This window comes from Sparus aurata, chromosome 24, assembly GCF_900880675.1.
Source record: "Sparus aurata chromosome 24, fSpaAur1.1, whole genome shotgun sequence".
Lineage (NCBI taxonomy): Eukaryota > Metazoa > Chordata > Actinopteri > Spariformes > Sparidae > Sparus > Sparus aurata.
In genome coordinates, this window is record NC_044210.1 from 1,448,879 (window position 1) to 1,473,008 (window position 24,130).

The 24,130-nt window shown below is 40.3% G+C and overlaps 1 protein-coding gene across 1 annotated transcript; it reads left to right on the forward strand.

Annotated features, from left to right (window-relative positions):
- The first annotated feature begins 24 nt into the window (after positions 1 to 24).
- On the forward strand, positions 25 to 23,817 carry LOC115576803 (uncharacterized). Its single transcript, XM_030409374.1, has 11 exons — positions 25 to 759; positions 884 to 1,023; positions 1,860 to 2,064; positions 2,171 to 2,275; positions 3,477 to 3,670; positions 8,094 to 8,154; positions 8,426 to 8,476; positions 8,562 to 8,606; positions 8,740 to 8,804; positions 8,979 to 9,180; positions 23,729 to 23,817. Exons 1-6 carry the CDS (start codon positions 39 to 41, stop codon positions 8,112 to 8,114), a joined length of 1,386 nt encoding a protein of 461 aa, XP_030265234.1. The 5' UTR covers positions 25 to 38; the 3' UTR covers positions 8,115 to 8,154; positions 8,426 to 8,476; positions 8,562 to 8,606; positions 8,740 to 8,804; positions 8,979 to 9,180; positions 23,729 to 23,817.
- Positions 23,818 to 24,130: the final 313 nt, after the last annotated feature.

A 24,130-nucleotide genomic window follows, 5' to 3' on the forward strand; every position in this document is an offset into this window, starting at 1 on the left:
AAATCACCGCATTTTATGTGAAAACAGTGAATGTTAATATGGATGTTGCACATCGGAGTGGCCTTTCAAACTATCTCTGCCAGCATATACGATCAGCTACATATGCCACTTCAACTGCCAAGGCAGAGTCACTGTCTCTGAATGTTTTGAATGAGATGGTAACCTCAAAATGGTTTGGGCAGGGAGCAAAGATGGACTGCTTGAAACGCCAACAACTTGCTTTCATCAACAGCGCACCTCTGTCAGTTGAAACAATTTGTGTATCTGAAACAAAAAAATGTATCTCATTGTATGAACCAACAGTATCACATCACAGCCAAGTAGGACGTGTGACGGTGGTATACGACACAAAGATGAACCGGTGGTCCTGTCCATGCACCAACCTGCGGCGATCCTGCATTCACAGTTACATTGCCAAATGGCACCTCTTCCAGACACAACGCAGTATTTTCCGTACAGTACGCAGCACAGAAGAGGTTGTGATTGAGAATGTACACAGGAGTGATGAAGACAGCAGTCCCATATATCCCCCAAGAGGTGCAGTTCTACAAAAAATGGTGTCATACATTAAAAACAAAAAGAAGATTCTATCTATTCTCCCAGAAAACGTACGTCATCCAGTACCAGACAGAGAGTACCCCAGGCGCCTAGTCCCTGATGAAACCCTTTGCCAGAAATGTGTGGGCACTGTACCGCTGAGTGACCCAGTCCTTATCACAAAAAAGGCTAAAATACTCACCAACTGGTGTGTAATTGAAGGTACGTTCTCATATTTATCTGTCTCATCTGTTTGTAATTATTGTAATGTCAATGCTGTTACTGTTCTCTAAGTGTAAAATATCTTATATCTTATCTTTATGTCATTGGTTTTTCCTTTATTCAGAGGTTGCTACTTACTGCAAATACTGCCCACAATGTGGAATGTGCTACCGGTATCAAGAGTGGAAAAATGGCGTCCACAACTTCGATGATCGGACAATCATGAGCTTACCCTTATGCCTAACACTGAGAAACTTACTGCAGGTAAATGTTACTGACATATTTATTTAAATATGATGGTTCTAGTGTATTTTTTCTAGTAGGAGGTCAGAAATTCCGACCTCTGACATTGTCTGGAAAGCAGCATATATGACGAGCTGAACATTTGAACACTGGACTAAGTCATATTGTTAAGCCATCCATGGCTTCTCACCTGGCAAGTAGCTCAACAAGGTCATGACTGGCCCTTGGTGTCTCAAGTTGTGAGTTCGAGCCTTGGGTGATGCAGAATAAACATGCTAATGCCTACTAAGATATTGTGCCGTGTAGATTAGAAATGCATGATTTCAGAGATACTTTTAATTTTATACGTTTTGAATAATTATGGTGTGGGCAGTTCCGCTAATGGACCCTCATATATTTCTCATTTTTGTTCTTCTCCTTCTGCTTCTCCTTCTGCTTCTCCTGTTGCTTCTGTTTCAAAATGCCTGGCCCCAACTCGCAGCTGCACAGCAGCTATAATTACAAAATGTTCTGAGATATTGTAAGAAAGTTAATCAGTGTTGACTATTAGAAAGATCGTCAAAAATATGTAAATTCATAGTCTGTTTTATTTTTCATCTATCTCTTTCAAGCTATTCTCTCTCCACACCTCCTTTTATCTCTCCCTCTATCCTTCATCCCTCCTCTTTTAATAAAATTAAGTTTAATTTTCCTTATATTTTTGATTATTATTTTTGATTATTTTTGAGCTAGCAGCACCAAACCAGCTCTACAGCGTGCAGTGTACTTGTTGGCAATTTGAAATCCTTAAAGTAAATTTAGAAAGAGTAAATCACTGTGGAACGTGCATCGTATTCATTTGTTTCTCTTCTTTTCAGGTCCACACTGCAATTAGCAGAGCGGTGGAATATCTGCAGTTGACAACTGGTGCAAAGTTTCCCAATTCTGACAAGGTGCTCCATGCCTACTTACATTTCGAGGCTTTGACAGATCATGAATATAATTATTCATGTGTCTCCTGTGGTGATCACCCGCCAGTGGTGATAATGGACCTACATAGGAAGGGTGCTTTTCATCTGGCAGGTATGTTTTTGTTCACGATAATGATGTTGTGAAATGCAGTGTTAACAATCTGTAAGGTTACTTTTTTCCAATATATTGTAATGTTCTCTTGAAATTCTGTTTTTAGTGAGTGACATCGAGAAACCTCCAGAGAACTTCAAAGGAGAAGTTGACATAGACCATTTTTGGGAAACGGTGTCAAGTGAAATGATTGGACGAGGATTTGTGAGAAGTAATGAAATCCTATAATGGGTGTCTGACAGGCCTTAAAATGTCTTGAATTCCAAACAATTGAGATCTGTCTTCAGGCTAAGTCTAGATCAGGGGTTTTCAAAGTCTGACACTGTGGGCCTCCTCCCGAAGTTTACTTTGTTAATTTTGAAAGTGTCGCTATATAATAAAGCATAAAAAAATGCCCTAAAAAAAAAAAAAAGGCATCTATTAGTTTCTGGCTCTGGAAAAGTGGAAAAAACAATAAAATTCCCCCGAATGACTGTATCTCTGAACTATGTTATCTTTACCAAATCACACACATTTAGGCCATTCTATATGATCTCCTTGTGATAACTGTAAAATTTTTCTCCTCCATTCACTGAACCTCCCCTGAAACTGTTTGGAGCCCCCCTGGGGATTAAAAGTGAAATTTTACCGATTTTCAACCTTATCTCTATTATCTAGGTTAGGGATATCATGTGAAAAACGCCTGCAGTTGTTGCTGATCTTATCTTTTTCTCTGTGGCACAGCTCGGTGTCTCTGGCTGCTCTGTTGTTCTTCCTGTTTCCAGTGACGCAAAGTGCATAATTTTACGAAGGAAGAACAGAGCGCCCAGAGACACCAAGCTGCACTGCAGAGACATGGAGAAGATTTGCAACAACTGCAGGTGTTTTCCCACACGATATCCCTAACTCGGATAGACAGAGGTAAGGTCGAATTTGGCAAATTTTCCCTTTGACCAAACTAAGTTCATACTTACCTGTGGACAGAAATCGAAGAAGACTTTTTTCCCCTAAGAAGTCAAAAAGCAATTGTAAGATTTACTACAGTACCTTATCATTTGAAATCAGTTCATAATCAATCATCAATCATAATCAATTACCTCGTTATTTGACCTAAAGAAGACTGTAACAATAACAATGTACACAATCGTTAGAAACCTACACTATGCCTACCTAATAGTTAGCTCTGCGCTGGTCCAGTTTTATAGTGTCTAATTACGTACCAACAGTATTTGGATTTTAATAACTTACTTTAATAGCCTTTATAAAAAAAACAGTTTTAAAATGTATTAACGTAAATAATTAAAAATGAAAGTATTTTATTGAAGTCTCTGATATCTGCAGACACCCATTTTAATGAGGAACCATATCCAAAAGGTTCAGTTTGATTGCTATACTAAATATTTTGTTATGTTTATATGTCATTTCTATTTAAGGTGCAAGAGACAACCCTTTCAAGGTCACACCTACATACCAATTTTGGGCTCCATGGATAGGGAAAAACACACGTCAGTCAAACTTGGTGCTTAACACTGAATTTGAAAAAGTGAATTCCCCTAAAGCCAAGCTGGAGGATGCAGAACTTGCAGTAACTGAAGATCATCTGATAGAAGAGCTTTTTAAGCAGAGGGTTTGTGAGCTCTTAAATATTTCTACAGAGCATACATTGTTTTGAAATCTAAGGTTGTAATTTGTTTCTAACTGAAAATATATATATATATATCCATATAGGTTCCTGTTATCAGAAAGCTCTGCAGAGAGTGTGGGCTTGACTCCACAGAATCACGCAGTGACCTCTTAGTTAGGTTGTCCACTGAAATGAATTTCAGACAAACTTACAACAAAATCTTTCAGAAGATTTGGCTGCGTCAGGTGGGTTAGATTTCAGCTGTTCAGGTTTGAACTGAGCATTTATGCAGTGTTGGGAAAGCTACTGTGTTCACCCTGGCAGTAGTTTCATGTTTCATGCCTTTTTTCAATGAAAATAAAATGTATATTATATAGGTCTTTTTTTTGTATTAAAAAAAATATATATTTCATGTTATTGGCCAAAATTGTAGTCTGCAAATTGTGTAGTTAAACTACAAAAAATGACCCAAAAAGTAATTGAAATACTTGATGCAGCTCAAAATGTGGATGTAGTTTAACTACCAGCAAGTTACAGCAATTTGTAATCTAAGCTATGTAGTTCTCCCCAACACTGCATGTATGATCTTATCTATTTTGCAAATCTGTAGTAAAAGGTTTGCTCTTCTGTAAATATGAATCTAAACTCTTGAGATGTTTCACTTTGTGAGGCTGACTTCACCGGTTCCTCTTGCAGGTGGATGGGCAGTGATCATGTGCCCCTGTGGGATTGTATACATCGTCAAATGCAGTCTTCGAGCTGAGAGCCCACGGGACTTTGCTGACATGCTTTTGTCCTGGAAACACATGCCTAATGTTGTTATTTATGACTTCGCACGGGGTCTCGCAACACACACCAATCTTAGAGAACCAGAGCAGCTGCCTTTCAGACCATTTGAGGGGCGCTTAATGGAGCCAACAGAGGAAAACATCAAATTAGCACAAAATGGATCAGTGAAAGTCTCATTGCCATGGCTGGACACCAGAGCGCCTTTGCACGATAACTGTGGACATCCAGTTACTGGTTCCTCAGAGCATTATGTGCTCTATGACCGGTTCCATGAAAAAAACACAAAAGACAAGAGAGATTTCCTAAGAAGACTCAATCTGGTTCCTCAGCTGTCTGGAAAGCTCAACAGTCAGGTTGCAGAACAGTTGTTTGCAAAAATGAAAAAAAAACCAATTACTTCATGAATATGGCTTTGCCGTCAACCCATATTAGTCCAGTTGGTTAGCGCACAAATTACATATTACCGTTACCGAGGTGATAAAAGCACCAAATTTTACATGAAGCCTTTTTAGGACCTCCTGAATGATTTCAGCCTAGGAGCCCAGCTGAAATATTGAAATTTAGTGTCAAATCACTCACAAAACAATATCCAAGAAAAACATTTTTTAGTTTTTTCCTCTCGAGTAAAACTTTCATGGTAATGGCCATTTGAGACCACTAAAAAAGGCTTCCTTTTGTTAATTTGTGCTCTGGCCAGTAGATCTTCCAAATTATAAGTGTAAAATAGAGTACCAAGACATCTTAGACCCCAAAAAACCTCAAAAGCCCTGTATAATATAGGCGAAATTATAGAAAAAAGGCAGCAAAAATTGCTTAAATGTTAAGAGATCTTGGGTTTTCTCTTTTATTTTTTAATTCAACTTTAGGTTATTCATTTAGCCATCTACTGAGTTCATAGTTTGGCCATTAGTTCTGCATCACATCACATTAAATCCTATTTGTGTGTGACAGTACATAGCTAAACGCGCTGCTGTTGAATCTGGAGGGGGAAAGCCCATGTAATGATGAAATGCAACGACTGGACATTCACAAGTGCTTCTTCTGTGAGGGTGGCATAGATCAAGGTGCTCTCCATGAAGTATCAACATTTGATGCCGACAGGAATATCCAACATTTTCAAAATTCAAAATGGCAGTTCAAACCATATTTCAACTCCCAGTTTTGATTAATTTTGAGTCAATTTAGATGTTTTAGAGGACACTGAATCTATAAAAATAAATTGCAGGATATTTTTGAACACAATTATCCATATAATGCAGAATATGTACATTTTAATTCACATAACATTACACTCTGAGGTGACATTGGAGGTAACAAAGGCAAGTACCATATCAAACTATGACTATGGCTAAATAATACAGAGAAAGGAGTATAATACAAGTTACAGTTAGAACACAAAAGTCCTGGAACAGATTTTAAAACAGAAGTATACCCAAAATTATCACAGCAGAAAACTAGAAAACTTTCATCAAGCAATAGCACCTTGTACTTCTGCTACTCTGCACTATATAACCATATATTCATCATCAACATCTTCTTCTTCGACTACATTTTTGTCGTCTTGCTCTTCTTGCTGTGAGTGTGTGAGCTGGGTGCAGCATGTACTGTCATAGCATTGCAGAAGCAGTAGCTGGTACAGGGGGCTTGCATCCAGGACAGGCATGATGATTTCCTTCCTTCTCACCGTCCTTCTTGTTCCATCCAAACTTGGTGATGTCCATAGCTGGTGGATCAGGGCGGTCTGCTGGTTTCCAAAGCAGCATCTGTAGATAGGCACGCCGTCCATGGAGGTGCACGTTGCGCTCTGTAGGCAGTGTCTTCAGTGCTGGGGGGGTTTTGCACTTTCGGTATAAGTCATATCTGGCGACATTCAGAGATGCAGACTTCCTGCGGCTGTACAGAGCCAGGAAAAAAAAAACCTCACTGTCTCTGTGATTTGCAAATCAGTAGCTCCCTCCTGTCCAATGAAGTGACGCAGGTCACCAGGTACTACTCTCATGGCCTTGAGCGCAGACACCTGCCCTTTGCCAACGGGATAGGAGGTGGTGTCACACCCTAGGGAGCATGCATAGCCACCTCTACATCTGCAGGTGACATGTGATACCCACCCTCCAGCACCAACAGACCATGAGCACAAACACATCAGTGTTGTCGTTGAGAATGTGGACAGTTTTAGCACCACGCCTGGCTGCTTTGTCATGAGTGACAATACTGTCTGACCATCTTGATGTGATCTCCTATGTTGTGTGCAAAGGAGCTCGCCTAGCCTCCACTTAATTGTCTTGTCCTTCATCACTTTATTGCGGCTAGGTAGGGGGGTTTTCAGTGACAGTTGTACTCTATTGAGCTCCCCCCAGCCCCTGCCTCTCGTGGTCTTTGGCAGAGACTTGCTCATACCGGTCTAAGATAACAAATGTTTGGGTGATGTAGTGATCAAGCCGGCGCCCCATTCTCGCTGCAAAATCAGCCACAGTGCCTTACAATGGCCACACCACGCGATAGATTAGCTGCGATGCATCAACAAGTACAACGTGTGGTGGGTGGGGATTGGGAACAAGGATTTCAAGACGCTGAACAGACTTGTTACTGTTTCTGAGGCATCCATCCTTACCGATGATGGATGCAGGGACCAGGCCAAGCTCGTAGATAAAGAGGGTAGAGAGCTCCATTCTTCTCTTGTTCCCCACCACCACATGCCTTTCACTCCCTTCCCTTGCTTGATGCATGTCTGCTCCCCAAACATATCTCCACTCAGTGCAGCTGCACCATCTGAGTGGCAGCACACATGGCTTCCGGCGAGGAGGTCATCCTTGGCAGTAGCAGGAAGGTGCTGCATGTCGCGCAGATGCCATGTGATCCATCTTGAGTAGTTGTGATGACCAGCGGCAAAGAAATAGGGCAGCATCTCTTCAAGGCATGTTGTTGTTGCAGCAACCAGTCACCCTCTCTTTTTGCTCGCCAGAACTTGTGCGCTATTAGGTTTGGGGTGATGAAGCAAAGTAGTCTAACTTCTTTTGGTAGCTGTGGTAACATTAAGGTCCGTGTAAAGCAGAAATAAATTTGTGTTATGAGTTTGTCATACCACAGAAACATGTGTTATTGACCACTGAGCCAAATTTGAAAGATTAAAACAATTGCCAAGTATATAAAATTAGGTCTGAAAATCATGGAAAAACAAGCACTTCTCTCTGCTGTGAAACGCTGGGGGCGTGTCAGTTAGAGGCACTGGAACCACGCCCACGCAGGGAGGGGATCCTCCTCCGTGTACTGTACAAGGACGTAACCTACGCTAACAATGGAAGCTAGCAGCATCATCAGACGGACCCAGCCCGACCTGTTTGAGCCATCCGAGCCAGAAACTGACTCTGAGTCAGACACTGATAGTGTCTTTAATATGATAAATTAACATATTTATCATATTAAGGGGGTCTTGTCACTTTTCAGATTGATGTTTGCATCAATGAGTTAACCAAATTCTAATCTGTACTTTTGTATGTCTGTTGCAAGGACCCAAGCACTGGCCATGTTGTAATGAGTGTTTGGATCAAGATATACCCCACGTTCATATGGGCTGTTGATAAGCTGCTGCATGATGATTTCAAAACCTTTAATTTCTCTTTTTTGTTTTTACAATTAGGGGTATTGCACAGAAAATTGATCCTGGCAGATGGACTGAGAGGACCGGGTTTGACATTCCGGTGACTTATAATTTACTTGCTGCAACATGTATAAAGACTTAGCTATGAACTACTAAAGCAGGCAGTAAACAAGGTCAATTTCTATAATATTGCTTGGCTTTTTTGTAGGTGGATTTAAAGTAGCCTCAAAAACAGTAGTGCATAACAGTCGATGTATGCAAACACCTTAATTTTTAATGAGTTGATCTTTACAGGGACACTGCAAGTAAATAATTTTTCAGATATGTTGTTGTAAATATAATTTTAAAATTGACTATGTTTATTCTTTTAGGATTTGCCGCGCCAGATGGCAGGAAATGACTGTGGGATTTTTATGCTAATGGTAAGATGTTTTTTCTTGCGCATGTATATCTATGCTTGCCCAACTTGGATTAATCCCATGTTGTTTTTCATCTTCTCTGTTTCAGTACACCCTTTGCCTTGCGAGGAGTGTCCCGTTTGAGTTTCAGGAGGTTAGGGGTTTTGTTGTTACATTGTTTTATTTTCATAAAGAGAGAATGTACTTGACATGTAGCAAATATTGCACAATGCCTTTCTCTTTAATGAAATATACTAAATCTTCTCATTGTGACCCTCACGTTGTAGATGGACATGCCTGTGATTCCAAAGTGGTGGTGTGTCCGCCTCATGGAGCGATTTGAAACTGAGGGGTATGACGCCTGTAACTGGTTTGACTTTAACAAAGGGATAGTTTGGTCATAATACCAAACCATTACAAAATAAAAGTAAAAGAAGAAATATCAGTTAAAAAAAGAAAATAAAGGTTGCATATTACTTGCAGTGTGGACATTTATCTCAGAATTTTTGTTCTCCTTAATTGAAAGGCAAGGCAAAAGGTTTGCCCACTGGACAAGCCAGGCAAAATGTCTCCTGACTGGAATGCTGCCACCAGTTTTCAGGGTACCAAGGAGCTTTAGGCTGACTGAAGACATCCCCCAACACATCCAAGCAGCACAGAAGCAGAAAGACACAGCAGAGAAAATACTGGATGTCATCAAGACAGGGAAGACAGAGAAACACCTCAAAGTAGGTTGGAAAATGCACCATCTATATGATCTTTCCACTACTATTATACAGTTGCAAAAGACAAAGTGCTTTGAAATGCATTCATGTGCACTCACATGTTTTACTGCATTTTCTGTGCACAGTCTGTCCTGACTGGTGAAGTGTCATCCAAGTGGTTGGAGAGGTTTCTTGGTGACTCCAAATTCCAGGCTCCTGTTTATTTTGAGGATGGAGAACACCTCAAGGCTTTACGGTCATACTTGTCCAATATCATGGACACCACCCCTACAGATTACACTGTTGGAGACAGGATTGAGTTTGTCCTCAATGTGTTGTGTCCAGAAGTGAGTAGGTTAAGTGTTCTGTAGATGGACTATCAATTGTTTCCATTTAAAGGGAGTTGTTGTTAAATACAATATGATTTTTTTCCCCACTTACCCCTAGTTTAATCAGTCCATCCAGGTTGTTTTTTTGTGTTTACAGACTGTAAACCTCCCTTAGTCACACAGAAAAATCAACACATTCAATCATGCCACTTGGAAACGCTAGGGGGAGAAAAGTTGCCCACATAAGTAACAAATGGGACTATAACTTCATCTCGTTATACAACCCCGTTGTAAAATAACAATTAAATGAAACTTGTAACCTTGTTATACTTACAAAACTTACAATAACAGTTCATAGAATCATTTAGTTTATAACCTCACATAACACATTCATACCTAAAACTTAACTCTACACTGAACTATTCCTTTTTTAATAAAGAAAAATATGATTTGTCCAAATGACAGTCTAAAATGTTGGTAAATCTCGCTGAAGTGGTGGAAACATATAAACATTTCGGATTGTCCAGTAGTGCTGAATAATATTTAAAGATGTGGTGCTGTTTTTAAGAGACACCAGAGATGGTTGTACTTAAACAATGTTTCCCGAGATGGTGTGCTTTAATGTCCTTTGAGCACGACAGTGATGCGGTCAGGACCGAGGCGCTTGCGCTGAAGTGCTCAAATGACGTTAAAGCACACCCTCGAGGGTAATATTGCGATTATACAACTAATACCAACAAAAATAAAATGTTTAATCAAAATATATCCATGTTGATGGACAATTTGCTCTCAAATTTTAAAGGTTTTTGCGAGTGTGTCGCGTTTCCATGGAAACACATGGGGTCTGACTAATGACTGAAACAAAATCAGTCATGTCAGTAGACTCATATGTGTAATGGAACGTATTTTACCACTACAGCAAATAATCCAACCCTTAGTAACGACCTAGCGAAAGAAAGGATTTTCTAGTCCCAGATGAGTGAACTCTGAGCTGACGTTGATGTTTTATCGCAGTCTCAGAATTTCCCGAACTAAATCAATACTGCACAAATTAACAGAAAATGCTTTTTTTTTATCGCCCAAGTTATAACACAGATGTTGATTTTTTCTTTTATATTTTTTATAAAACGTTTTTACCGCGGCCACAATAGTGTCTCTCAAACCGAAGAGAATAGGCTCCCCTCTCGGCTAAAACAGGACACTTACGTCTGTAATCATGAATAAAATAAAATCATTCGTGGACTACAGCTCAGCATTAAACACCATAATTCTAGACATTCTCATCACCAAACTGCTGGAACTACAGATCCCCCTCCCCACCTGCAATTGGATTAGAAACTTCCTGTCAAGTCGCCCACAGTCTGTGAGACTCGGCCCCCACCAATCCACTGCACTCACACTCAGCACTGGTTCCCCTCAAGGCTGCGTTCTGAGCCCTCTACTGTACACCCTGTACACCTACGACTGCTCTCCAACTCACCCAACCAACCGCATTATTAAATATGCGGATGACACCACAGTGGTTGGACTCATGCGAGGCGAGACAGCGTACAGGGTCGAGGTGGAGAAACTGTCGCTATGGTGCTCAGACAACAACCTGACCCTGAATGTCCAAAAGACAAAAGAACTCATCATGGACTTCAGGAAGAACAGACATGACGACACCCCCCTCCTCATAAATGGAGAACAGGTGGAGACTGTCACCACCTTCAGGTTTCTGGGCACCTACATCTCTGCAGACCACTCCTAGACCTACAACATCAGGGTCCTGGTTAAGAAGGCTCAGCAACGACTACACTTCCTGCGCGTCCTCAGGAAAAACAAACTGGACACAAAGCTGCTGCTGGCCTTCTATCACTCCTCTGTGGAGAGCGTACTGACGTACTGTCTGGGTGTGTGGTACGCAGGCTCAACAGCTGCTGTCAGGAAGGCGGTGCAGAGGGTCATAAACACTGCCCAAAAGATCATCGGCTGCCCTCTGACCAGCCTGGAACACATCACCACATCCTGCTGCCTCAGAAGAACTAAGGCCAACACAGGAGACCCCTCACATCCTGCCTACCCCCTGTTTCATCTGTTGCCCTCTGGGAGATGCTACAGGTCAACAAAGTCCCACACCAGCAGGTGTGACAGACAGTGTCTCCCCCTGGGCCTACCTCCTTCTACCTCCCTTTAGCACCTTAAAGGGCTATATATCGTATTTATTTATATTACTATTTATTCTATGTGTTGCTTTTTTATTTGTTTCTGCGGGAGCACCCTCAATGTCATTGTACCCTCCTGTACAATGACAATAAAGACTATTCCATTCTATTCTATTCTATGTATTCTATAAATGTGACTTTGGCAGCTGACAGGTGGTTTGTGATTTATTTTCATGAGTGATAAATAACGTTTCTGAAAAAAGAAAATAATGATAAAATACTCAGCTCAGACTTGTTTCATTTTAATCTTATTATCTAATTATAAAGAACAGAGAAGTTTCAGATTTATCACTTTATTTACCTCCAATGTGCTCTTAGACCATAGCTGTTTCTTGCTGACCCGTAAAATTCCCAAAGAATCCTGTTCAGCTCTTCTTTTGCTATAGTTACAAAATCTACATCCTGTTTAGTGCTTTTCAGATACACCTGAAAACATCTGACAGCCCAAGACATTGATATGGTGAGTCTTTTCATTCTTGGACAATTCCAGTTGATTGAGCTCTTCATGTGACATAGACACAAATCTTTCCTTTTTTGTCACTTGGTTCTTCTCTTCCTCCTCCAACCATTCATCCAAACTGAGACTGCCAAATAAATCAAAATTAACAACAAACCGATCCATTTCAATCCGTGTATCATTCGTTCATTCGTTTTTCAAAATAAAACCAAAAATAAGAAAATGAAAAAACAACTCTTTTTCTCAGTATTCGTTTCCAAAAGTGAAATGAAAAAAACAGATAACGACTCGTTTTTTCAGTTTTTTCGATTTTATGCTCAAATGAATAATGGAAAAAACGGATAACGAGCGTTTCCCGTTTCATGTGAGAGGCACCCATCTGCAGTCAAGATGGCCGCCACATATCCAATCCATACTGGAAGTCAGTTAATCACCAAAATAAAAAACTTAAAAAACACGTACGTTTGCACCATAGACTGTATGGTTTACACATAACATAATTCTATGCATTTTGTGCAGTTACCTGTTTATTGTAACGGTATAATTGATTAGTTAATTGTCTCACCAGGACTTTACACACGTTAGTTAGAAGCCTATAATAATCACTAAGTTATAATGTTAACATTTCATGAATTTAGCTTCAATATAAACGTTATGAATGCAAATGTGAATATTATGTTTGTGTTGTGGTAGGGGCTTCACTCACACACACACACGCACACACAGACACACACATACACACACACACACACAATATGACTAAAGAAAAACTAAGATTAAATAAACTGAATTCTCAAATTACAGAATTAAAACGGTCACAACAAATGTCATACTTACTATCACATTAGTATACGGTAAATATGAGTTTTTATTTATTAATAAATGTTTAATTAATTTACAATTAATATTGATTGTAAATATTAATATTGCAGTTATTAAACGTAAATACAATGTTTGTGTGTGTGGGGGGCTGCTCACACATATCATTCACGCTACAACTGAAAAATCACAAGGCCAGCACGTTAAATCATTGGCGGTAATACAGTGTAAGGACTATATTGCCCGGATATTATATAGGATTTTGTTTGCAGGAAGCTGTCATGCTCTCCCTGTCTTTCCCGTATGTGGCTGAGCCTGCCCACCAAAGGTTAGTGTGTGTGATGAGAAGTGTGATGCAACAGAACAGGGAGTTCCTGGGTCTGGAGATGTGTTCATTTTCATGTTTAACTATTAAATGACTTTAATAATTAGACTTTCCTATTGTCAGATGGTCAGTACTCTATTAAATCCATTTTATGTCTGAAATACAGTTATGCACAACATTACACTATCATGCTGGCAACATTAATAACTTGACTTGGACTTTTTTGTGACAAACATTTATTGTGATCCAATGCCAAATATTCCAAAGTAGAAAAACAAACATCCATCTCACATCTCATCACATGTTGCTGTCCCCATGTCTTGCGCTGCACATGCACTGGAACACACAATCCTCTGGAAGTTTTTCTCACAGCATAGAGGCCGTTACTCTGGTCAACGTATGTACTTTGTAAGTGAGATTGTGCTGTTATGTCTTTTACTTGGCCATGTTTTCTTTGGATATGTAAAAACAAATTCCTCTTGCAAAAAACCACTGGGCAGTGCTGGCACCTCACATGAGTTGGTAGCACATCCCCAGGTACTTCTTCCTTTGGAGCAATGGGATCCTCTGAGGTTAGAGCTCGGGTTGACTGAGATAGATCTGAGGTCTTCGGGGATACTGTTTGTTTGTAGGAATGGTCAATTTTGACGACTGACACAGAAGGTGAGAATGTGTATGAATGTTCCACACTCATTGATGATAAAACAGTAGGGTGGGTCTCTGGTGAGGACGGTTGAGAGGATGGAGCCGAGGTGAGTTGGGTCATATCACATTTGTGTTTGCACTGTATAAGATGGGGCATAATGGTGTCTTTCTGGATAATTGTAGTTCCACAAAATGGACAGTGAAAATGGCCTCCATCTCTGCAGGGCAGATTGCATCTGCAGATGATCTTTTCTAAAAAGGGAGAGTAATTTGTCTTAAAAATCATACAGTACCTGAGAGACAAATAGTTACTTAACATCCACAGTATATACAAATGTATTTTTCCCTTACTTTAAACAGTTATGTATACTTAAAAAAGTGAAACACTCCACTGACTTCTACTAGTAGGGATCTCTTGAAAGTAACTTGCTTTCTGTGCTACAACTTATCCACAGACCTCGAAGGAGTGCAACCCAGTAACACTGGTTACAATATGCCCTTAGACATGCAAAAACACTGGTATCATTCAAAATTACATGTAAAGGCATATGATCTCAAAAAGACACTTGATGAACATATCCCTTGAAATGTATTGAAGTTGACAAACACTTTTCCTAAATACTGTACCGTACAGTACTGTAAAATGCATCAAAAACATTCTGACTTCATCATGAATTCATTCAGTAGTATATTTTGTGTTTTTATGGGTTTTGTTGAATAAAAACATGAGCAGCTCTCAGGCAGATCCAGTAGGCTAAATGTTTGCATACCAAAATTGTTCTGAAAATTGTTGTAAATAAAAAAAAAAATAGCAAAGACGAACAAAATGAGAAATTATACTTGTGACGTTATGTCAAGTTAGCATACTAACCAGCTAGCAGTGGAAACTCTCCCCCTGGCCTCTGAGCTCCCAGCCAGGGCGGAGTCAGCTAAGAGGGCTGTAGCTAATGGGGATAGCTAGCTAACAGCAGCTACTGTTAGCAGCAGTAACAGTACTCTTTGGACAGGTGGCTAATTCTCACGCACTACACCTTTAATTATGATTTCTCAGGTCTGCTTCTTTGCAAAACAACAGTTCATCTGACACATACAAGTCGCTCCGGAACTGCTTGGTACTCTAACAATACTCTTGTCTTTGGCTAAGCCCGGACCATCGAGTCAAGCGGATAAACAGCCTTCACGATACATGACACTCTAATTCTTCGATGCATCGCATTTGTAATATATATATAATAGCACGAATTACATATTAGAGAACAAACCACACTCGTTGGATGATAATTACAAGACTATTTCTCTTACCATTCCCTCGCTCTCTGTTCCTGATCCACAGATCCGTGTGGACGCCGAATATGCAATACATTACACGAAGAAGAGACTTCCGCTTGGCACTTCCGGTATCTTGACTGCAGATGGGTGCCTCTCATATCCCATGAAACGGGAAACGCTCGTTATCCGTTTTTTCCATTATTCATTCGAGCATAAAATCGAAAACTGAAAAAACGAGTCGTTATCCGTTTTTTTCATTTCAGTTTTGGAAACGAATACTGAGAAAAAAAGAGTTGTTTTTTCGTTTTCTCATTTTTGGTTTTATTTTGAAAAACGAATGAACGAATGACACCCGGTCCGTGTACTTTGCGGCCATCCGACTTTCGTTTTGAAGTCGACAAGCGGAAAACGGATAACGAGTCGTTTCCCGTTTTTCGCTTCAAAATAAAAGAACTAAAAATGGAAAATTACTCGTATCCCGTTATTCGTTTTAAAATCGGAAAACGAAAAACGGAAAACGACTCGTTAACTGATATTGGATACTGTGTTCATGAATGGGAATCGGGGATGAAATAACAGTGCCATTTTTCATTCCAGATTTTGCCGTACGTCTTTTTTAATGACCGGAAGACGCCGTGTTATGCCGCGAAAACACTTGATCTGATCCGTAGACCGATTAGACATGTCTTTATCTGAATATTCAGAGTTTATTACAGCCAGGAGATCAAGTGGGATGTCTTGTGGCGATATAGCCGCAGCACTGACTGACCACTTTGGTCTTCTGCGAGGCTTTTCCGAGAGGAATGTGAGCCGGTGGTGCTCTGAGCAGGGACTCGGCGTGAAAGATTTCTGCCCAGACAGGCGACTGGAAGGCGAAGTTGCGAAAGCAATTGAAGAGGTAGGTCAATCATTGTCACTGTCCAATTTGGCTCACCACTGGTTCGATCTACTGTCAATCAATAGGCTATAGGTCTATAAGAAAGCCGGACACTTGCCTCTCCCCCATAAGATATTGCATGTGTCCTTATGATTATGGTGATTACTTTTTTTTTAATGGCATGGGAAGTAACGATGCCGCTATGGAGTTCATAGTCCAACGTAAATAAACAGGACACTGTGAAGAATGTATTATCCTTTAGTTCATGTTTGCTTTGGACCATAAACAATGACTACGCATGGGCTACGAACTTAGCAGCATGACTTAAAAAAAAAAAAAAACATTACCATAATCATTAGGACCAGTGGGGTAACTTTTGTCTGGGCCCATGAAGGAAGAAAAACAAAAACAAATAGTTGTCTTCTGCAGGTGAAGTTGTTGCGGCGGAGGAAACGATTCAGCCAACCAGCACTCACAGATAACTCCTCATCTCTGCTGTCACTCACGGTGGCAGACATTTGTTTCTCCATCGCCCTGATCATTTTGCGGGACACTCTCTCGTGGCGTGCCCGTTGACTGATAGCTCACCCCCGAATGTTTATCTCCAGCTCCTCGCTAGCCTTCTTCCTCCCTTCACCAGGCAGCCTGGTCCTGTTGCTGTCCTCCTCGGACAGACGCTGAAGCTCAGTTTGACTTTTTCGCCAGTTTCTCACTCTCTTGGGGTCGACAGAGAAACATCTAGGCGCAGCAGAATGAATGAATGAATGAATGAATGAATATAAATAAACAAACGGCCGTCCATTGGCCCAGTATTGATCGGCCCACCTGGAAAAAAGTGGCTGTGCGTTTGTTAAGGGGCACAAAAAATCCTATATTTGCATCGGGGCCTATCACCATGATGTTACGCTACTGATTAGGACACATGCAAAGTGTCCGGCCTTCTTATAGACATATAGCCTATTGATTGACAGTAGATTGACTGTGACGTCTCCAGTGTAAGCCAATGCAAAGGGGTGCCGTGTATGTCAAGGGGTGTTTCTTATCTCAGCCTTATTTTTTTTTCATAATGAACAGTAAGAGCAGATAAACATACTTATGTGGCCAGTGATACTGTATTTTCGTGTTTGAGATAAATAAAGACAAGTCTTTCACTGACATTTGTGCAGCCAGGACATAACCTAGTGATTTTATCGTCACATAGCCTACATATATATAGTCTGGTATAAGATGCACTGAATAGATAGATCGATAGATCGATAGATAGATAGATAGATAGACATTCCTTATTTACTGGCTCTACTGTTTCTAATAAACCCTCTTTGCACAATAGGTCTTAGACTTATATCATGACACATGATTAGGTAATGTGCAGTAGATCAACATGCACAGTATTTGGACATTTAAACACATATGAATTAATTTCAATAATGTCATAAATAAAAATCCTTTCCTCAGACCGGGCCTTCCTACGGAAGAAAAATGATGACTGGATATCTTGCGGCCAAAGGGGTCAAAGCTTCCGAGGGCAGAGTGGGGAAAGTCCTACGGACCATTCATCAGCCTTACCATACAGCAAGGCAGCAGGTAAAGCCAAATTCAGTGTCTGTGCATGTCATCGTAACATATTGAGAATTTATTCATACCAGTGATCATTGAGTTTTCACAATTTTCTTCAGGGTTCCAGAAACCTTAACCCGGTGCCTTACACGGCTGAGTACATGGGTCACAAAATCCACATTGACCAAAATGAAAAGTTGGTGATGTTTGGAGTGACCCATGTCATGGCTATTGATGGGTACAGTAAGAAGATTGTTGGGCACTCCACTATGCCCATCAAAAACAACATTATCATTTATGATGAAGTGTACAGGTAAGAAAATAGAAAGAAAAAAAAATGTGCTTAACTGCTTAAATGTTAAAGGGTTAAATGTATTTGTAATGTCAAAAAACAGAATGAGTATGAAAGTTGAAAGTTTTCCTTCTGTTTGTGTATTATCTTCAGACCAGCTGTGTTGTCCTATGGGATATGGGACCAAGTGCGGGTAGACTGTGGTCGGGAGTTTTTCCTGACCCTGTATATGCAGGAGAAGCTGGCTGCATACCGTCACAACAAAGAAAGGCAGCCATACCTCCAAACTCTATCTACCAGGGTAAAATACATGTCATAAAAAAATACAATTGATGCTTGTTTGCATTCGGGGGCCTGCTGCATGACACTGTCCTTGTAATCTTTTAACCTACACAGAATCATGTAATTGAAAGGATGTGGTCAGAAGTGAACAAAAGGGTAAATTTCCCTCTGAAGGCCGCACTAGTCGAGATGTGTGACCAAGAGGAAATTTGTATGGAGGACAGGCTGACCAAATTCTGCGTGTCCAACCTGACATGCCACATGGCCCGAGTTGGCCTCACAAATGTTGTCAAGGCATGGAATGCCCACAGAATTCCAGGTGTGATTTCTCCCATTTATTATGTTTTCTTTCCATTTTCATTGATAGAAACATAATATCAAGCACTTCTTTTTTTTTTTTTTTTTTTTTTACAGGAAAGGGGATACCAGATCTCCTCTGTGGACAAGGATGCCCAGCTAAAATTCCAGAAGGCCTCCTTCCTGCTGGTGAGGTTGCAGCAGACCTCTACCAGCAGGATGTGGGGACAGCACTGACCAGAGAGGGTGTGTTTGGCACAGATCCTTTTGCCAACGAGGAAGCCCAGCAAAGTGCTGAAAGCGAGTTTGGATCGCAATTTGACCCTGTGTCACTGTTACACAGTACACTAAACAACAATTTCGCCCCATTTCAGAGTGCACTAAAGTGTCTTATTGACATCACGAGAAGATGTGCTATGTCAGAGGTGTAAAGTGTAAATATACAGAGAAGAAGAAGAATTGTAAATAGGTTTGTTTCATTGCATAAATTGTTCCTACAACTTCAGAATTGTATCACACTGTCACACTATCAAATAGATAAACTATCCTACTATTGTCTGTATGGTGTCATGCTCAAATGATCTATGGATGGACAATGAGGAATCCTTTAACTTACCATAACATTTATTGGTTTAAATAAAAAAATCTAACAAACTGTAAACAACAACAAAACAGTTATAAACCAGTGAACGCACATCTTTAACCCTGTGCAACACCTTACACTTCATGGTGATCTTCACTCAGCAGCATGATTAGGTCATGCACTCTTAAAAAGTGTTGTGTCTATGTATGTATTTGTGTGTCTTTGTGTGCATACTTGTGTGTATGAGCACACTAGTAAAGTAAACCTAAGAAGAACAGTGAAGCAGACTGCATTGTTTTGCATGCTAATTATAGAAATCAGCAGCATGCCCATGCAGTATGTATAAACATACCTTTGCAAACAAGGCACGGTAGACCTTCCTTTGCTGGCTGCAGGCCAGCACTGGTCAGTGCTGCCGAAGTTGTGGCCTTGACCACCTCAGACAGCCGTGTCACGTTATCAGTCAGTTCTCTAATTTGTTCAAGGGCTTGCTGGACAGTAATGCTGTCCTCGACCCTGCGACTTAAATGTACAGAAAAACCATGTGTCCATACAAGAAATTATTTAACAAAAGGAGTGACACCTTTTTCTTCACACTGGCATTTGCTTCATCTCATGTTGCATTACCTTGTTCTTGATCTCCGCCCTGACCTGAACTCCTGGAAGTCTTCGTCCATCAAGGCAAACATTTTTCGCGAATTTTGTTTCCAGTAGTGGATAGCTTAACAGTCAGAAAACATTTAGTTTACTTCTGTATTTCAAAATTAACATTAATTCAAAATAATAAACTGCAAGCAAGTGTTAGATCATTTTACTAACTTCTTGTGCCTTCTGAATCAGAGATTTCATTCCCCTGAGAGTCAGTAAGGACTACTGTATTATCAGTCCCAAGGGCATCTTTAACTTTGGCTGAGATGCCTTCAACTGTGGCCTCAGCCTCAGTGAAACGGATCACGATTGTGCGTGAGGTTGTCAGCCGGTTGTCGACTACATCCGCAAAGTGTACTGACCTGAGGATAAAACGGATTTGTTATGTCAGACATATTCTTATGTACACTACCAGTTAAAAGTTTGGACACACCTTCACATGTTTTTTTCTTTATTTTCATGACTATTTACTTCAACACCGCCCCTCCCTACACGCAGAACAAGTGCTGTGCATAGGGCCCCACGATCCATGGGGGGCCCCATATTGCGCAACGGGACGCATTCTCTGCAAATGCGCAAAGGATGTACTGCCGACGGGCGGTGGGATGCAGGTGGAGAGATGGCCTCCAGACGGCAATATGAATCAGGAGCAAGCAAAAGAAAGAAAAAGTCAAAACAAGAGGAGGCTCGTGCTTCACTTGAAGTTGGGTATGTTGTTGAAATAAAAAAGAAAAACTTTGTAGCTTAAACACCCCAGCTGCTAATCATGAGACAGAAGAGAGGATAATTCTGTCTAGATGTGGACTGGAGATAAAAATGTTCCAGCTGCCCTGATTATCATTTATTGAATGTCTTGTTAACTGCATATACATTCATCTCTGTTGAAAAAGGAGTGCTTAATTTGCCAGTTGGTGGTCTATGTTGGCTCAGGTTTGTAGCCTATCAATCTATGCTAGCAATAGAAGTTTTGGGCTATTTTTATGGAGGTAAAATGTCGCCATCTCTTGCTGAATTTAATACATAACAGTCATATAAGATTAGATAACATAAGATAAATTAAGATAACCCTTTGTTTGACCCACATTGGAGAAATTTGTTGAAAGTGTTGCAGTAGCAAACAGCAATGTATGAATATAGAACCTAAGTACAAAATGTAAAAAATAAGTATATGAAAATATTTAAATATAAAAAATATTTACATATAAGAAATATCATCAAATCAAATCATAATGAATATTAATATTAGTTGTAGTCGTATTTGCATTAATTGCACACTAAGCCAGCCCCCAATACTTCAGTAGGGCCTTCAAGCAACATCCTTCAGCTACAGAAGCTACTATCACTACTCCAAGTGCACAACCAGTTGATCCTGCTCTGTGGCCAGCACATCTCAGACGTCGATTGGGTTGAATTTGTGTGCCGAGGGCCTTTTAAGATTGTGTCAGACTTCACTTCCATTGTTGAAAGAGGCTGTTCATTTGATTTGTTCCTACTAATAAAGGTTGTAAACTTAAATGGCATTTCCTGGTTCAGTCATTTTGTAATGGGGGGGGGCTCAAAATAAAATTCTGCTTAGGGTTAGTTTTGAAGCCTTCAGTAAGAGTCTACCATGTAAATAGTCATGAACATAAAGAAAAATAAAAAATACAATGAGAAGGTGTGTCCAAACTTTTGACTGGTATTAATGCATGACATTTCAGCTGCAGAGGTCGGCTGCACTTGACACGTTTTATTGTGGTATAACATTACTGGATGATATTTCAATAACAGATCAGTTGTGTTTCACAAGTAGCCTAACCTTTGAAAGGTTCTGGCATACATTCCCTGTCGTGGAGGTATGTAGGATGGACTGGGTGATGGAGAGGAGGAGGAGGAGGAGGAGGGTGGCCGCCTAAAACTGAAAGGTGCAAAGCCAGAAGTTTGTGCCGCAGGGCTTTGCTCCTGGTCCCCATGCACCTCATAGTGTGCACGGCTAGCAAGACTTGCCTGCTGGAAATGCCCTGTGCCATCTGGAAAAATTGCCATGTTTGTATCGTCGGTTAGATACAGTGAATCACCACTGACCTGTGGAGTTGGATAAAATGAGTAATGAGCATTGCAATGAAATAGTGTATGTAAAAAGTAAAATGACTGATGTGATTTCCATTACAAAAACATCTGCATTACTTCAAGTGTCAACACCATTTTTCTGAGTATCCAAACAGCAATTTTTTGTTAATGGTTCATATGCAAAAAATGCAATATTTTGGACATTAAAGGGTAAATTATTGCACTACATGTCAAAGCACTTTACTGCAGTAGTGAAATATTTCGGACATGGAATTACTGTGATCACTCATCTCTGGTTCTTGTTTGAAAATGTAAAAAAGAAAATAATTCAGAACATTTGTCTAATCATCTCTGTTGTCATGTAGGCTTAATGGTGAATATGAATAGGCTTGAGAAAAAGCTTGATCAATATAGTGGCGACAATAATATGATTGACTGCGGTTGTTAGGTTTATATAGCAGGCTCCGTGAGTTGGACACCGACGGAGCGGCTCCCGGTCGTTCAGAGCGCAGCTGACCCGGCAGTCACACAGAGGATCAACAGCTGAGGGGCAGCGGGGCTGAGGCGGAGGCTCTAATTCTCCCCACCGCGGTTTTTAACCGCTTTTATGTCCGCGTCATAACGCCTTTGGTGTGTGTTTAAAACAGTAGGTTTACTTCAAAACACGAGCGTCAGACGCTGTCAGAGCGTTTATGAACTAAATGTCAGAAAAAAAAAATGCATAGGCTCCCTGCCATATCTATCTATCTATCTAGATAGATAGATAGATAGATAGATATGGCAGGGAGTCCTATGCATTTTTTTAAATCTATGGCATAACCTCGGCTAATCAACCTTTTACACTTAGCATGAATTTGCTTGTTCATGCTAGGTGCAAAACTATGACACATTGACAACTGAACCTGGAAAAGTCTTGCAATTTTTGTTATAGTCATGTCATCCTCCCTGACGGCCAGTCTCTTGGCACCTCTGAACAAAATGTAACTGTCCATGGCTTGCAACTCTAAAAGGCTATATCCGAAAGATGGATTTTATTGTTCGTTTTGCTATTGTTCTTCTAGTCTTCAAATTTGCCGGGCAAAATCTGGACGTGCAATGACTTCTGGGTCATGAAAAAAGCGCTGCGGCAAAATCTGGACACAATGACTTCCGGGTCACTAAATATTTGTCGTGCAGATTTTAAATTTGTCGTCCAGATTTTGCCGTGGCTCCACAAGACATCCCACTTCACCTCCTGGCTGTAATGAACTCTGAATATTCAGATAAAGACATGTCTAATCGGTCTACGGATCAGATCAAGTGTTTTCGCGGCATAACACGGCGTCTTCCGGTCATTAAAAAAGATGTACGGCAAAATCTGGAATGAAAAATGGCACTGTTATTTCATCCCCGATTCCCATTCATGAACACAGTATCCAATATCAGTTAACGAGTCGTTTTCCGTTTTTCGTTTTCCGATTTTAAAACGAATAACGGGATACGAGTAATTTTCCGTTTTTCGTTCTTTTATTTTGAAGCGAAAAACGGGAAACGACTCGTTATCCGTTTTCCGCTTGTCGACTTCAAAACGAAAGTCGGATGGCCGCAAAGTACACGGACCATACACGGATTCATTTTGTAGCCTATCTTTCTGCCGTTTCCTACTCCAGCTCTGACAGTTACAATGTTGCCATGGAGATGGATACAATGTTGCCTTGGCAGTAATATTTTGAGTGATGAGTCAGGCGTGCTGTCATGCTGATCTGAGCACGGTCTAAATTTCTTGTTGACCAATCAGATTGCTTGGTCGGAACTACTTGTTGTATAATCCTCAATATTTCATGAAAGCACAATTGTAAAATGTATTGATACAATACATATGTTAAATAGTTGACCCTCTATTACACTGTTTATAAGGACTTTATTACATGTATACATGTATTTTTATTCTAAGTGACAGGCCACGACATCTGCAATTGCCGAGGTACATGGGGTTACCCCTGAAGAGGCAGAGCAATTATTCAGCAGTGGTCCAGGCATCCAGAAAAGGTACAACAAAAATAACAAGAAGACATGACTTTCAGTTAGACACTTAAGGTTTACCTTGAATGCAAGTGCAATAATCCATTTACAGCCTATATTTTAAGTTATCTTAGTTGTGCAAGCATTGTTCTTTTTAAAGTTTTATACAGTATTTACAGGTATTTATCCACATTGTGGTGAAACCCTTTTTCATTGTTAGATAGAACTTGTTCTTGTTAGAACAAGTTATTTTAAATACATCTATGTGGAGCAGAGTTAAATTACTTGTACGACAGCTAAAATTTCATGATTGAGACAACCCTAAGTTGATAGGGTTTCG